Genomic DNA, 15,963 nt, shown 5'->3' on the forward strand with positions numbered 1-15,963 from the left:
GAGCTAAATTACCCACCAGTTGAAGCATTACTGTGTTTTACAATAATTGCTGATTAAAATTCAAATGCACTAAATTCCACCTGTCATTCCCAGCATTGCCTCCTCTTGTGACAATGCCAATGCCATGAGTGGCTATGAATGAAAGGAGGGAAGGAACCAGTTTGCACATTTCCATGCTTTCATTCAGCCAGTCTGTTCAATTTCAGTCCTCTCTCCTAAACCCTCAGGATATCTTGCACAAAATGTCTGCTCTGCAGGAAGGTTTGTACAATGAAGACACTGTGGCGCGGATTTTCAGGGGCTGCTCCTTTGTTTCCATACCCATGCAGGACTGATGCCCATCTGCCTGAGCTGCAGACCTCTCTCATTTGTGGCCGATCAACCTGCTACTTCAATACACAGGCACTTAGGATTACTGATCTGGTTTCCAGGTGGGTTTTCTCTTATGAAGCCTTTGAGAGGAGCTAGATGGACTGTGCAAGTCCTACTTAACCTCTTGGGTTTTCTCCTTGGCCATAGGATGTGCCTCAGGCCCATTTCTCTCCAGCTCTGTCGAATTTTCCCATGACTGCACAACCTCTGACTGGTGAAGCTCCACAGTCCTTTCCTTCTCCCCCAGTGCCTCCTCCAGTTCAGCATTTTTGGCTTTCTTCCTGCTTTTGATTTCTCATTTTCTTTTTCTGTCAAGCTTTCTGTGCCTAGCATTTCCAAGCCCAGAGAGCCGAGGAGTAGCACAGCCTCCGGAAAGATGTTGTGCTTAGAAATCAGGGCAGGGGATAATAAGCAAATAGCTGATCCTAAGATATTTTTCCCATGTAGATGTTTCCTCTTCCCTTTTGCTTGTGGCTGAGTATTGCAACAGATGACATTTGTCTGCAAATTACTACTACCTGTACTTCATCAGTCTGGGCCCATGTTTCAGTCAATTGGATCTTCAGAAAAGAGACAGTCTGATTTAACACCCCTTTGCTGTCTGAACCAAAGGGGGAAAAAAAATCAATAAATCAACATTTGAGAAGGCAGAGCGAAGCAGAGATTGTCATCTGAATGATACCCCATAGCAGTACTCAACCCATTCATGCAGTCTGCTCCCAGTGAGTGGAAGTCACTGAATGGGCTGAAACTGAATTTAGTAGATGCCAACCAAAAGAACAGAGTGCATGATCTGGTGTGGAGCCCCAAATCTTAACCTTGGGAAAAGACTGGCTAGACAAATGTGAGAACTGGGAATAGCAAGAAGAGGGAATGTAGGACTGAAAGATGATGGCTTAGCATCTCATTACTCACATCCCCAGCTCTGTCTCCACAGTGGTTTGAAACAACCTTTGCAGGCTTGTTTCTGATAACTAAAGGCAGAGAGAGAGATGACTACAAAGGATATTAGAAGAGAAGGGTGGAAAAACAGCAAGACTGAAAACAAATCTGCTTCCAGTGGGGTGTGGGGTTTAAAGAAGGGCAGTTCATTCTGAACTGCACTGTGCACAGCATGCTACACCGGCCAGTCCCTTACAGCAGCGCTTGCTATGCCATGGCAGAGCACGAATGGGGCTGGACTGTTAAGAAACCAGAGCCCTCTCAGCTTGCCTGGATTCCAGCCAGCAAAGGATGCTGTAAAAACCTGTCTGGCCGCTTTGGCAATGTGCACTATTTCCCATGGACGATGTAAATTTGCTGAGGCTAGAAAAAAAGAATGCCTATATTAGCAAAAAGCTGAAGGTAGTCTTGAGATCAAAGCAGGAAATCTGCATTCAATTCCCAACTCCAAAAGAACTTTTCCTTATGTGGTCTTGGGCGGACCAAGTAAAACTCCCATGCTTCATACCTGCACTTGTATAAGAAAAATTATTCTGCCTTCTGTTCTTTGTCTAGAATATGTAGACAGTGAGCTCTTGGGGAAGAGAAAGTTTTCCACCATGTGTTTGTACAGTGTCTGGCTCTTCAGGGCATCCGCCTTCAGTATCCTTTCAACACATATAACAAGGAATTAATAACAATAATAGTAATAATAGCAATAATAAATAATCATCTCACTCCAGCACACAAAAAATAACTTCCCAAGCTGACCCAGACACCTGAGACTCAAGACAAAATATAAGCAACGTGACTAGTGGGAAGTGAAAGAGAAAGTAGGAAAAATCTATCAGAGCTTTCCATGGTTCAATCCATCAGAGCCTACTTCACTGGGGAAACAATCAATGAACCTCTTCTAGTGGAGCAGCCGCAGACAGGCTGTTCTGGAGGCAGTAAATCCTTGCATTTGTTTGTTCTCAGTTTCGCTCAGCTTATTTACAGCCTTGCAGGAATTTACCTCCTTGCTTTTCCTCACTCCTCCGAGTTTCTCCCAACGATCATTCTGTTCATGCCGACCAGTGACTTCTAGGCCAACAGCTGCCAGCTTCACTTTGAATCCTTATTGCCCTTAAACTGTTTCCTCCAGGTATCTGGACTTTAACCTCTCTGAATTCCAGCTGTTGACGTATTTTGTCTTACTTTAAGGCGGAGGTTTTTGGTTTAGGATGTTTTGGCCCAACTAGTAATCAAGTAGCTGAGTTTGGCAAGTCTCTGCCTTAAGAAACATAATCTTAAAGCAGGCAAATGGGAGGGAGGTGACACCAAAGCTAAGGGATGATGCTGGGGGCACTCAGATCATGCATGGGTGAAGAAAGCAAAGGACAGAGAAGAGCACTGAAAATCACTTGGCATCTGTGGGAGCAGAGATCAGCCATCCAAACCACAGGCTAGGCTTGTTTGTCCGTTACATATTAGTCCATCTGCCATCACTGTGCTTTCAAAATGCAGTGGAACAAGAGACATTCAGGTGACTGCAGCATAAAGGCAAGACTAAATTGGTTTTCCTTATTTAAAAACTTCCTCTTTGAATAGGAATTTGCATAGAAAGCAGCTCTCAGCACTTCTAGGTAGCTCCTGGGAACCTGGAAGCAGATTTTGATTCACAGATGTCCTTTGCTCCTCAGATTGCATGCGCTGCCAGGACCGGTAGAAAGAGCTGTCTAACAGCTTTAATGCACTTGGATTTGTCCCTACAGCTTCTGCTAATGCCTTGATTGGTGCTATTGAAATCTCTTCTTAAGCATATGGTAATACATTCCTCACTGATGTTCTTGCCTTTCAAAACTCAGACCTGGAGTCATCATTGTCTGTAATAAGTTCACTCTGTTCCTTCTGCTTTACAGCCTGCCCATCCTTTGATGAAGGAATTAATGCTGTTCCACAGCAAATTCTGATTAGTTTTTGGATTAAGAAATGCACTTGCTATTGATAAGCCTTGCAAACTCTGTTTAGCATCTGAAACTCAAATGACCTTTGTTATTCCAAATGGATCACCAGTAATAACAACTGTGTTTGCCAGGGCTAGAGAATGTACTAATGAGCCTTAATTACCCTGAAAAGCTTCACCTGGGTCCCTCAGTAGGCACTCCATTTAAACTCCATCCTGCAACCTTCAGTTCTTGTCTGTGCTATGCTAGAGGTGAACCGGCCTCAGGTGTGTTCCTGGGCTTGTGCCTCGGCTGACCTTGGAGCAAGAGTGATGATAGGGCCTACTGCCCACAGTGTCCCTGGGGGGCTCCTGTGCCATCACCTCCTGGCTCCTCTGCCCAGGGAACAGCCCTGCTTGCCTGGCTTTGGCAGCACGAACATGCTGCAGCCCTGGAAGGGCTTTTAGGTGACTTTGTGGATTTATTTATTAACTGTTTGAGAGAAAAGCACAGTTGTTATTACAGACTATAATTCTTATGTGTTTTACTGTGTATGGAAATAAAAGGAAAAGCAATGTTTGCAAGTATGAGGTTTCTAGCTCTATTACAGCCTTAGAGCTCTAGTGGGCTTGAGGCAAGTACTAAACATGACCAACCCCTGAGTGTCCTCCCTTCTATTCTCTGTAGTGGAGCTACAGCACTTGCAAATATATTTTGCTTTCAGGTTGCTGTTCTGTAGCACCCAGCTTACAGCAGCTTCAGCTATGCTTCATCCATAAAGATGACTTTGGACTCTGATCTGCATTTTGTAAGAGCACTAAAAGGCCTTTCTGCTGTATTCCATAGGGTGGCTCTTGGTGATGATGATGGGTGAAAAGAACAAGTGTGTGAGGAACATCTTCCTTCGTACCACAAGATGATAGCATCTTTGATGGGGAGAGCAAGCCACGTTCAGAAGATGTGCTCCATCTCATCCCTATCTAAAGCTCAGCTGCAGTGAATAAGGTAGACTTGGTTCCCAAAATGGGTGGGGTGATGTCACGATGTCTATGCCACTTCACAGCAAGCAGTGTTCAGCTCCTCTGGACAGCTGGTGCTTCTGAGCCAGTGCCAGCAGTTCTCTGTGCCAAGAGAGAAATCCAGGCAACTAGCCTTTGGGAATGAGCTAAAACTCACTCTGCTTCTGCAGCACCCCGAATTCCTACCAGGATCTATTAAATGGTGTTGCAAAACCAGCCTAAAATCTTAGTTGGAACAGGTTGTGGAGACCTGTCCTCACTATGTGTGCTGGGCCTTGGGCACCAAGATGGGAGCAAGCCTTGATCTGCCTGAGGACAGGAAGGCCCCACAGAGGGACCTGGGCAGGCTGCTCACTGGGCTGAGGCAATGGGATGAAGTTCAACAAGACCAAGCGTTGGGTCCTGCGCTTTGCTCACAACAACCCCACACGTTGCTACAGGCTTGGGGCAGGGTGGCTGGAAAACCGTGTGGAAGAAATGGAGCTGGGGGTGTTGGTCGACGCTCGGCTGAACGTGAGCCAGCAGTGTGCCAGGGTGGCCAAGAAGACCAACAGCATCCCGGTGTGCATCAGAAAGAGCGCAGCCAGCAGGACAGGGAGGTGATCATCACTGTGCTCAGCTCTGGTGGGGCCGCACCTCGAGTGCTGTGCTCAGCTGTGGGCCCTCACTGCCACACAGACATCGGGGCCTGGAGCGCATCCAGAGAGGGGCAACGGGGCTGTGAGGGGTCTGAGCACAGTGGGGACTTATGGGGAGCGGCTGAGGGAACTGGGAACACGGGATGGGAGAGGGTGAAAGGCAAGGACGTGCAGTGCGTGTTTGTAAATGCTGCCACAATTCGGCCGAGAACGGGCTTCTGCGGGGCGCTGGGAACCCCGCCGGGCAGGGCCTGCGGCTGAGCACCGCACCCGCACAGCCGAGAGGAGCAGCAGCGGCGAGGCGAGGCGCGGCCCGGCCCTCCCTTCGCGCCGCCATTGGCGCCGCTGGGCTGGGCTGGGCTGCGGGGCGGGGCGCCGCTCAGAGCGCCGGGCGGCAGCAGGTGGCCGCGCTCCGCACCGGGCTCCGCGCTCCGCTCCGCTCCGCCTCGCCCCGCCGCCTCGCCGAGGCCCCCGCAGCAGCCAAGACGCCGCGGGCCGTGCTACGAGTGAAGAATGGGGCGGCCAAGCTGGCCAAGCCGCCGGCGGCTGCGGCGGGCGAAGCCCCCGGAGGCGCACCCGGCTCCGGGCTCTTCATGGAGCGGTCGCAGAGCCGCCTCAGCCTCTCCGCCTCCTTCGAGGCCTTGGCCATCTACTTCCCCTGCATGAACAGCTTCGACGAGGAGGACGCGGGTACGGGGAGGGGTGACGGGTGCGGGGAGGCGAGGCCGCAGGCAGCGCCCTGCGGGAGGGCTGTGCGGGACTGCGCGTGTCCGTCTGTGTCCGTCTGTCCGTCTGTGTCCATCTGTCCGGGGTTGCACGGCGTGCGGGGCAGCAGACGCGGCCGTGCTGGGCTGTGCGGTGCCTGCGGGGCCCTCCTGCCCCACCAGGTGCGTCGGACCCACCGTGTGCGTTGGGCTGGGTGCTGCAAGGGAGCCCGTGCGAGAATAAAGGAGGGATGTTTTTTTACGCGCTCGCCCTTCTGAGAGCAAAATCACGATGTGCAAGATGAGCAGCCGAAGCTTCAGCCCTCTCCTTGTGCTGAGCTCTCTCCTGTGTGAGGCATTAAAGGACGGCGCTGAGGGAGGAGGTGGTTTTGCTGCTGGACGTTGCGACCAGCCGACTGCTGATTTATGTGCAGTCAGCTCTCGGGATGATTGGTTAGGGCTGTCATTAGCACAGCGTGCCGTGCTGCTTTCAGGATGGGGGAGTGGGGAAATCGTTCCATTTAATAAGGGTTAAGTGGATCATGAGAGGAGTACAAAATCCTTTCAGAACGGTTGCAATGATTTCTGTCTGTGCCCATAAAATAAAGCCAGACTTTAAGGAGAGGGTCATCAGTGAGCAAAGTGGGATAGCAGTAGCAAAGGAAGGGCACTGGGAGTGGAGGGCAGCACAGCAACTAGATGGGGAGTGAGGGCGCACCAGGGAGTGGATGGAGAGGAGTGTATGAGCACTTCATCTATCCCCAGTGGCTCAATCCTAAATGAGTGATGCTTTTCACAGTACAAACTGTGCCAGAGACTGAACGTGAATCCTCTGAGCAGCAAATGATGAAAGTTGGTAACTAAGGCATGTTTTAGCATGGACCATGATGGTTGCATCCCTCAAAATGCCGGCATGCGCCTTTGTTAGCTCATCCCAGGATGTGCAAATGCCAGCAGGAATACATGGGCGAATCAGCAGTGCTGCACCTTTAACGTTGTTGTTTCTGGAGGAATTGACGTAAGAATAAATTCATCATCTGTGTGATTAACTTGTGATTGTCATCAGCATCTTGCAAGGATGCCAGGGAGCGGGCACAGGATTGCATCCCCCAATGGATAGATATTTAATTTTGTTCTCAAAATTCTGCTCGTTATTTATTTTCAGTTCAGGTTCGGTTTGAATGCGTGGCAATAACAGGAGCTTTGGGAACTCCTGGCACTGTTGCTTCAGAAATGATTAATGGTGAGACATGTTTGAGTACCAGAACCTGACACAGTGCCCTGGACAGCATTCCATTCCCTGGTGCCTGACCTCTTTGCTCTGTGCAGAGTGATGGTGGAGCAAATACCTTATGTTCCAGTGCCTAGAAAAATGGTTTTGCTCAGAACTGTATTTATTTATTCACACTTACTGAATGCTCATGCATGAATGCTAATAGGCTGTTCTTAATGCAACACAAGTGCTTGTTTCTGAATTAAATGAATCTACAATTAAGACCTCATTCTCCATCAGCTTATTAGTGGCTCTTGCCTGCCCGAGTTAGTCATGTTAGCAAAGCTGTTGGGGTGATGTTCAGTACATTGGGGATGTTGCAGTATTGTTCCTGTATTTTCTGCTTCTTAATGTGCATCCAGACATGTATGAGCCAACAGCAAGAATGAGTGTGTGCTGCTTTGTAATGTTTTTTCATGCTAAAAAGCCTGTAATATTTTTTTTTGAGACAGTAAATGTCATGAAAGGGAGATTTATAACAGAAATGATGAGACTGTGCCAGGCGATATTCTGTGATGTTCATCGCTATGCACAGCCCTGAAATAGTGAGATTCTGACCACTTAAAGTTGCAAAGTGATTTCTTGCCCCCTCTCTCCCCAGCCAGTAAAAATATATATGTATCTTACTTGCCCCATCAAGGAGATGAATGCTGCATTTGGCAAGGTGCTCTCCATAAGAGACAACAGCAAAAAAGAAAAAAAAAAAAAAAAAGTTGATCCTATGGGCACTGACAAAATAACAGTGGTATTTCAGACTGACACATCATCCATCTTGTCTGAAGCTGAGAACTGCATCTTTAAGAGAACAGTCATCCTATGGAAAAAAAACGAGGAGTTGGTGGATGACTGTGGCATCCCTGTGGAAAGGGAAAGCAGCCAAATGAGAGCTCATATCTACAACCAAGGAAAACTTTGAGCTTATCACTAAAGTTACTTTAAAAGGTGGGTCAGATGGAAGGGGAGCGGGAGGAAACTGGTCAGAGTGCCCGTGCTGAGAGGTGTGGTGGTGCGGGAGCTGCCAGCTGGGTTTGGTGGTACGTGTGGGTTCTGGTATTTCCCACATTTAGTCTTGGAAGATGGATCTGCTTTTGAGAAATGTTTTGACTCATAATGTGCCCTTTTCTGCACATTTGTTTCCCTTTTGTTCTACACTGTCCATCTTCTGGACAGTATAGGAGAAGACTCTTGTAATCTTTTACAGCTTTTCTGCCTGCCACGAAACCATTGAGTTTGAACTGATTTCTCAGCTGCAGAGTAGATGCAGGTGATACCTGCTTGTGACACAGCGCGCAGGAGAAGCAGGCCAGTGTGCATAGGACAGTGATGGGAAGAACCTGAAGTGAGAAAGTGGTAATCTTTGGAATGCTTCCAGAGCATGTGAGTGAGTGTGTGCTTGAGCCCCTGGTGTGTGCTGTGGCAAACAGGACTGTGTGCCTCTCTGCTAAGAGACCAATGTGGAGTGGCACTGAAATTTGCACTCCTGTGTTGTAATACCCTGCTCGTTCCTCAGCTGCTTATACAAAGAGGATACTCTGAGCAAACACCGAGCTCTGTTCACCAGTAAGCTGCAGTGGGGCTTTGAAATAACAGAAATTACTGTCTGCACTCAGTAGCGTAAGGACGCTAGGTTAATCGCTCTTTTGGTCTGCGAATGGTAATGTTGCCGTGCTTCCTGCTGGCTCAGTGCTGCTCTCTTCGCTCCGCCAGGGTCCCCATCAATGTCAGTGGAAGTTAACGATTTTGAAACTGCAGTTATTATCTGCCTAATTGTTGTTTTAGCTTATGCAAACGCCAACGCTCTGATAATTTTTCAGTTATTGAGTAGTAGGCTATAAAGAGGTTACAGAAAACTAAGTGCAGACGTCCAAATGGAGACGTACCTAGGGCTACGAAGTAGGTTTACTTACTAGGATCGTACGGGTGGTTCTGTGTTGCTCCCCTGCCCTGCTGGGGTGTGATAGGCTGCCTGCAGCCTGCCTGCCACCCAGGGCCCTCTGCTCTCCTGTCTTACTGGCTGCTGTCCATCACAAGCACACTAACTCTATTGTGGCTGCCCCCTCCGTGTGCACGTTTCTAGAGATGCGAGCCTGAAACCCTCCTTATTAGTAAGTGTGAACATAAATCTTGGTTGTTCTGAGGATCTGCCATGATGCTTTGTCTTGCCCTTGGCTAGAATCAGCTCTGCTGGTGGCAGCATGTCAGAAAGACCTGAACTGCCAAGTGGCAAGTGCACATAGGTTAAAAATAGTGTGCTGGGGATTTATGATGACTGTGGGAACCTGCCTTGTAGACAGCTTGTGAGGTCTGGATGCAGGTTGCAACTGAGGCCTGAGTGCTGCAGAAGGGTGCTTGAAAGCTCTTTTGCCCAGAGAGGTCTTGAGCAGTCTCACCCAGGACTGGGGACGGTCTGCAACGTTAGTAGGGCTGTTCTGCTTAACTTTTGCTTGCTGAAGTGAGGATTTGGTGGAGAGTAACAGTAGCAGACTTGGAGCTATGCTTGTAAAACCCAGCAAGCTCTAGGTGGAAGCAAGGAGGTGGCTTTGCTGCCAGGGACAGTCAGTGTAAGGGGGTTGGTGTCCGGGAGCTCTGAGAAGGGGTGGGCTCACATGCAGGAGCCTGTGTGACCAGGGACACAGACTGTACTTTCAGGCACAGGTGGGGCAATGCCTGCTTTGAAGTCTGTGGAATCTGCAGGTTCGATGGTGTCTCCTAAGAATGGCATTGCCAGCCTTGGGTGCTCTCAGGGCCAGAACTGGAGGTTGGGTTGCCCGAAGATAGTGCCTGAACTTCAGGATCCAGGAGCACCTCTCATGCCGGTGTCTGTTCCAGCTGTGCTGTGGCTGATGGGCAGACATGCACCAGCTCCTTTCTCTTCCACCCTGTGCCCCAGTTTCGTAGGGATAGAAATCCGGTTGCACTGATAGAAGGCACCTGAGGTATGCTCTGACAAGAGACAGATGCAGCTGTCTGGGAGATAAGCCGTGGCTCATGCTGCCCGTACAGCGGCACTGAAGACCAGGCGCACCGTGAGCATAGGGATGAGCTTGAGTGACTTCAGGATTGTACACCTATGGGAGCATGAGGAGCTGAGAGGCTCTGTGACGTACCGAGGCCGTAGCCGCATGGCGGTGGAGTCTGATGGCTTGGGGTCCCAGCACAGTGGCTGTGGAGGCACAGGGTGCAATCGTTCCTCAGCCAGCTGGAACTGAGGATGTGGCAGGGAGAAAATGGTTTCCAAAGTCAAAATGTCTCCTGGATACTGACAGCAGGCCTTCCTCGTGGCAGCTGCTTGTTCTGAAGAGTTGAGCTCGAGATGGAAGCTGCTCACACACACTATCAAGCACTGACAGATGCACTGCGCTGTGATCAATTGCTTTGAAGAGAAGCCATGTGAAATATTAATGTAACATTGAATGTTGGGCTGGGATAACGGGCTGGTTGTGCACTGTTAGGTTAGTGTAGAAAATGCTTTTGCCTTATCTGTTGGACTTCTCTAATTTTAACCATTTAAATTCTATATAATTTTAAACACTGAAGAGTCATAAAGTTATTAAGCAGATCTCCTATGTAGCTTTTTAAGTTTTAGTTGCCATGGATTTTTTTCAGTTGTAACGCTGTTTTGGATTGGGGTTCACGTGATCTGCATTTGTATTGAAGTTTAGTTCTTCTAGCTTTTATCCAAAAGATGTTACAGGTTTATAGGATGCTCTAAAACCAGATTTGTTGGTTCCTGGTGAGGTAGGCAACTGCATCCATGCAGAGAGCATTCACAGGACAAGGAAATTATTTGCATGGCTGTAATGTTAAGCATTTTCCCTGTTAACCTTTTGCAAATGAAATTACAGTTCATCCCTGGAACTCTGCAGGGATTTAAACTCCAGGACTTAACCAGCGCTGTATGCTGCAGGACAGATCCGAATTGGCCTTGGAACGAACAGGTATGCGGGGAGGTGCTTGTGTTTGTGGCTGCTGAGGGGTGGGCTGCCGTTACAGACTGAGCTCTGTGGCAGTTTCCTCTACACCCAGACCAGCTCCTTGCAGAATTCTGTTAGCACATGTTGGGTCCTGCTGTGCCATACTGCAGGCAGAGCGCTCCCTGAGGGCCGGGCTGGTTTGCTCTGCCCAAAAACGCAACCTGGGGCTGGGGACAGCCTGTCACTGCTCCCAGCTTCTCCTTGGTGGTCATCTGGCTGAGGGTTTGCAGAGGGGAGGGATGTCAGTGAGTTGATGGGGTTTCTGAGGGAGTCTGCTGTCCCCATAGCACTGGTTGTTGTATCACACAATTTAGAGTAATGAGTAGTGGGAAACGATGATGCCACCTCCTTCCCTCGAATGGGACTATCTGACACGTGCTGCAGGTGCTCTGAGGATGCTGTACACACCAGCCTTGTGAGCAGTGCTGCGCAGGGCTGCCTGGATGCCATCCCTCCAGCCACAGAGGGAAGGATATCTTTTTCCTTTATTTTGCTGTCAATTTACTCTGAGTAGAAGAGTGTGTCCCTGAAAAGCTTTCTGCCTGGGAGAAACTGTTTCCTTACTGCTTCTATTTCATGTGAAATTAATTCTAATGCAACATTTATTAATTCAAAAGCACTCTGTTCTCCAGGCTAAAAGGAAGGCTTTACTCTGTCAGATTTCTACATCGGGACAAGTCGTGAAATGCTGTAACTACTTTGCTTCAATATTTCTGTTTGACAGAACGTATGTTTCTGCTTTGTGTAGGGGAGCAATTAGATTTGATTGGAGCAGTTGTTTTAAGAAATAATTTATCTGTGCAATTAGATTCTGAAGCACTATCTGCTCGTGTTTCAGTGCCTTAGTTAGATTAGAAATGTGAATGTTTTATTGAGAAAGTGGTCTGTAAGTTGCCTACACATTTCAGTAGGGCAGTGAGATGTGGGTGTCACAGCCCTGCCATCCCCTCTGCTTCCTTCCCCCTCAGACATCTGCCATGAAGCTCTGTTTGCATGTTTGAATAAGAATTTCTAGTCCAGTGCTGCCTCAACACACTTTGAATGCAATACCCATCTGTGTAATGATGGTCCTTGGAGACTTGGTTTTGTGTTCTGGAAGAGGGTAGAACTATGCTACATGTATGGGAATGTGTGTCAAAACAGGGATCGTGCAGCACAAATGATGCCTCTGTGGGGGGCCATTGCTTTAATTATGGTGTGCACAAATTAGGCTCCGCTTTAGTTACCAAGCTGTGCTTTCTTGAATCTGCTTTTGTTATCTTTTGTTTTGCTGTAGCAAAACTGCATGCATATGAAGCCTGGGAAGCCCTGATGCAGTCTGATTTTATATAGGAATAAAGCAAAGCTCAGCAGCCCAATTTTTTAACCAAATCCAGCCACAGGGAAGTCACTGTGGCAGATAATTCATATTTCAGCTTCGTGCCGTTAGCGTTGTGTCACCTTCCATCACGCAAAGAACTGCTAACCAGCTAAGCATTCAAGTGCCCAACAGTTTGGAGAGCATAGCACATATGGAGCTGAATGTCACGTTTTTGTTAAAAACTACTTTGAGTAAGGGGAATTCACACTGATGCCAGCGCCTCCTTACTCTTAGGGGTGCAGGGTGTCCTGCACCTTCCCATGAACAGCTCTTCCTATTGAAGATTCCTAATTAGAAGGACACTTTTGCCTGCAATGTAGACTAAATCATCCTGGAAATTAAGAGGTACTATTGTGTTGCTCCCAATGACGTGGGAAACAGTTGGTCACTTCTGGCTTTGGAGCAACACTTCACATCATACAACTGTTCTGCCCTGTGCTAACAATCAGGAAACAACTGTGATGATGACAACTGCTGTCTCATCCCTCTCCCTCGTTTTTCAGCCCTTGGCGTTTTGGCCTAGCCAGGTTTGGTTTGATTTTTGCACAGAACAGCACGGTGCAGGGCTGTGGCTGAGGGCTGCTGGCAGAGGGGGATTGTCACCCCACACTCGGGTGCAGCACCCCAGGCGTGTGTGTGGTGTTTGCAGGCCTGTCGTTGCTCATGGCTCCCATTTCAGATGTGCTCCCTGCCACTTTCTGGTTGCACGATGGCTGCCTGGCTGCTCAGTTGCTTGTTGACATTGGTGCATTTAATGGTTTCCACACTGAGAAGTTACAGCTTTCTATGTGTTCCTCTACTGGATTTCCTCTTCTTGATTTGGGAAGGTGAACTACTTTGTCCCATCAGCATCACTCTGGATTCTGTTTCTGTCATTGAGCAAGAGCTGTGCTACTGGGATGTAGGACTTGAAGGTTGGAATAAATGGCTGTAATAAGTGCTTTGTCCTCAGGAGATACTGAAATGTTTTGAGGATGGCTTTGGCAGTTGAAGTACAGCTCTGTAACAGGGTCACAGGTGAACTGCAGCATCTTTGGAAACCTATTGCCTCCAGTGCATCAGGAGTTGTCTTCTCTTTTCCTTTCTCTCTTTGCCCCCTACCTCCCTAGTGCAGCACTCAGTTCGGGGGACTGTGAGGTGTGATTCGCAGTTAGTAGTTAGATTAAAGGTAACTGTAGTTACTGAATCACTACTATTGCTTTGGTGGCAAGTCTGGCTGAGGAGGTTGTGGTCTCCCACTCGTGGTTTTGTCCCTGTCTGCAGCTTGCCATCCTTTATGTGTAACATTCCAGCTGCTCATGGGCCAGACCTGCTCTGTGGGTGTGGGGCTCCTGCCAGCTGCCCACCAGTGCCTCTTGTATTTACAGTGAGCAGGGAACTTACCCTGCCCCTTGGGTGGCAAACACATTAATTGTGCTGCAGTCAAGATGTCTAAGAAGATCAAGATTGTTGTTGTTGGAAAACCAGCTCCTCGTTTAGAACTTCTCAGCATCTTGGAAGGGTTGGGTGGCTGGATGGATGTTTGGGGTTTTTTTTACTATTATTTCTACTATTTACCTTTCCTTTCTTGTTTCAGTACATGTCATCACAGTGTTAGCAAAAAGTTGGGAAAACTTGATTCAAGATTGAAGTGTTGCTGCTTTACATCCATGTTTTGTTTTTTGATCACTCTGTCAGGAACACAAATGAGAAGGTTCTTCCTCTTTTTCGTGCTCATTAGACCTCCAGCTGTTGGAGTCAGCTCATTCCTGGATAGCTCTGTCATGGCAAACAAGACCCAACAGCTTTCTCTGCTTCTGTTTACTGCTGTGAAGTCCCACTGGTGGCCCAAGAGATCAGAGCAGTTGCTCTGCAGCACTTGTGTACAGACCTTTTACCTTTGTGGTGGGTTTGTTAAGCTTACAGTAAAGGTAGGTAGTGGTCCAGACTGACTTTAAGGTTTGACTGCAGTCCACTGTTCCCCCCCTTAACAAAACAAAACCAACAAAATGAGTTGCTGCCCCGGTGTTATGTTTCCCATTTGGTCAGTGATGATTTTAGAACACGCTTCTCAGAAAACACACCGCTTTTTTGTACCTTATCTGAGTGATCCACGTACATCTGCCAGTGGGAATCACATAACCCACAGCTACATCCCTTAGGACTTGGGTTTTTGTTTCTGTGTGAGTAGAAAGGCCAAGGTATTAAATCACTGCACACAGCCAGGCTGAGCGGAGTACTGAGCTCATCTGAGTTCTGTGATTCAAAGAAGTTGATGGAGGATCATTGAGAATGCTGGTCTGGAAACCGGGGCAAGAAATGCCGAAAGTAGGTGTGCAGGCTAGTGCTCAGCCTGGCAGTCTGCATATTAAATCGGAGTGATGTATGGAGCTGTTTCTGTTTAAAAGCTTCCTCCTGCATTTTAGAAAGTGGAGCTGCCAGATTGGTCAACGTCCAATCCCCGGGCAGCCGGAATTGGCTGCTGGCTGCAGCAGGAGCCGTGGCGAAGCTCTAACAGCCGTTCCACGCAGGTTCTGCAGGCTGCCACATCCTTGCTGCTTCCCAGAAAACAGACAGTGTCAAAATGTTACACAGTATGAGGACATTGCCATGGCAACGTTAGCATCCCATGACACTCGCTCTCATGCGGTGGTGTCGGTGCTCACTGTCATCGTTGTTCTTGCTTTCTCCATCTGGGGCCTTTAGGAATGCCATGCTGCTAACGGTACGTGTTTCTGCAGGACTGCTGGTAGCTATGGGGCTGATGGTTGCCACGATGCTCTCTGGTCTTTAGGGTCTCTTAAATAAGGCAAGTGTTCCTTTCCGTAATACAGCAACTCTTGTAATTCATCCTGTGCTGCAGATGCTGTCAACCTGGGGCTGTTCCTGGGCAGCAGGGCTCTGTAGGGTCCCGTACTCTGTCTCCTGCTTCCATTCCTGTCTCTGGCAGTGGTTTTGGGCTGCCTATAAATACTTCAGTTCTTGCTGCTTCCTCTGCAGTAACAGTGTCCCACTAGGATTCACAGTGTTGCCAGTCTGTTTTTTCCCTTTTTCATTCTGTATTTATATGTTTCTGCCAGGTGATGTTTTCCAAAATTAGCATCATAGATTTTTTCACTGAGCAGACAACACATGTTTATTGGCTCCTTTCCCTCGACACAGAGAGAGCTGTTCTCAGTGTTTTATTGATAAGCTAGAGGCTTGGCAAGAAACAATAAAGGTAAGGGTATTTCTATATGGCAGCCAGCAGTCATTCCACCACTGATATTTTCCACTTCTGTTTGACACTTGGAAGTATAGCAGGCTTGGTTTAGTTATTGTGCATGAGCAGCTTCTGAAGATTGCACAGATAGAGGCAGCCACTTACCTGATGATTCACCTACCTCAAAGGCATGAGCTGTGGGTGATCATAGCTGGGGATGCGAGCCGTTCTCCTTGGTGTGTGTGTGCAGCAAGGCTGTGCTCACACTGCTGCCATGGCATAAGGGGGGCACGTACAATAAAGTGCTGGCTTGTGATTCTACCAGCTGGTAGAACCACTTGAAGGGAATGAGAGGATAAATGAAAGATCTGAGAAAGTAGAGGTTGAATGTAAGGGAAGAAATTGACTTGCGAACATCTCTTCTGGAGTTTCACAGCAGTAATTCTCAGCTCTCCTGTTTGGCACAGTGCTCTGCTTGAGCCACGCCAGAGACCCGAGTTATCTTTCTATAAACTTTTTCCATCTGTTTTAACTAAATTCCTAGTTTCTGTCTCAAATCAAGGGTCTGTTCCTGTGACCCGTCTGCTCTGTGCCTG

The 15,963-nt window shown here is 48.2% G+C and overlaps 1 protein-coding gene across 1 annotated transcript in view; it reads left to right on the top strand.

The window, feature by feature from the left end:
- The first annotated feature begins 5,468 nt into the window (after positions 1-5,468).
- The window catches only part of RIMS4 (regulating synaptic membrane exocytosis 4), a 45,946-nt gene continuing 35,451 nt past the window's right edge, over positions 5,469-15,963 (top strand). The window contains exon 1 of the mRNA XM_042883719.1: positions 5,469-5,565. Within this exon, the coding sequence (XP_042739653.1) occupies positions 5,469-5,565 (97 nt within the window). The remainder of the gene's footprint in view (positions 5,566-15,963) is intronic.

Source organism: Lagopus leucura, unplaced genomic scaffold (assembly GCF_019238085.1).
Source record: "Lagopus leucura isolate 7727_CA_CO unplaced genomic scaffold, USGS_WTPT01 Super-Scaffold_100039, whole genome shotgun sequence".
Classification (NCBI taxonomy): Eukaryota; Metazoa; Chordata; class Aves; order Galliformes; family Phasianidae; genus Lagopus; species Lagopus leucura.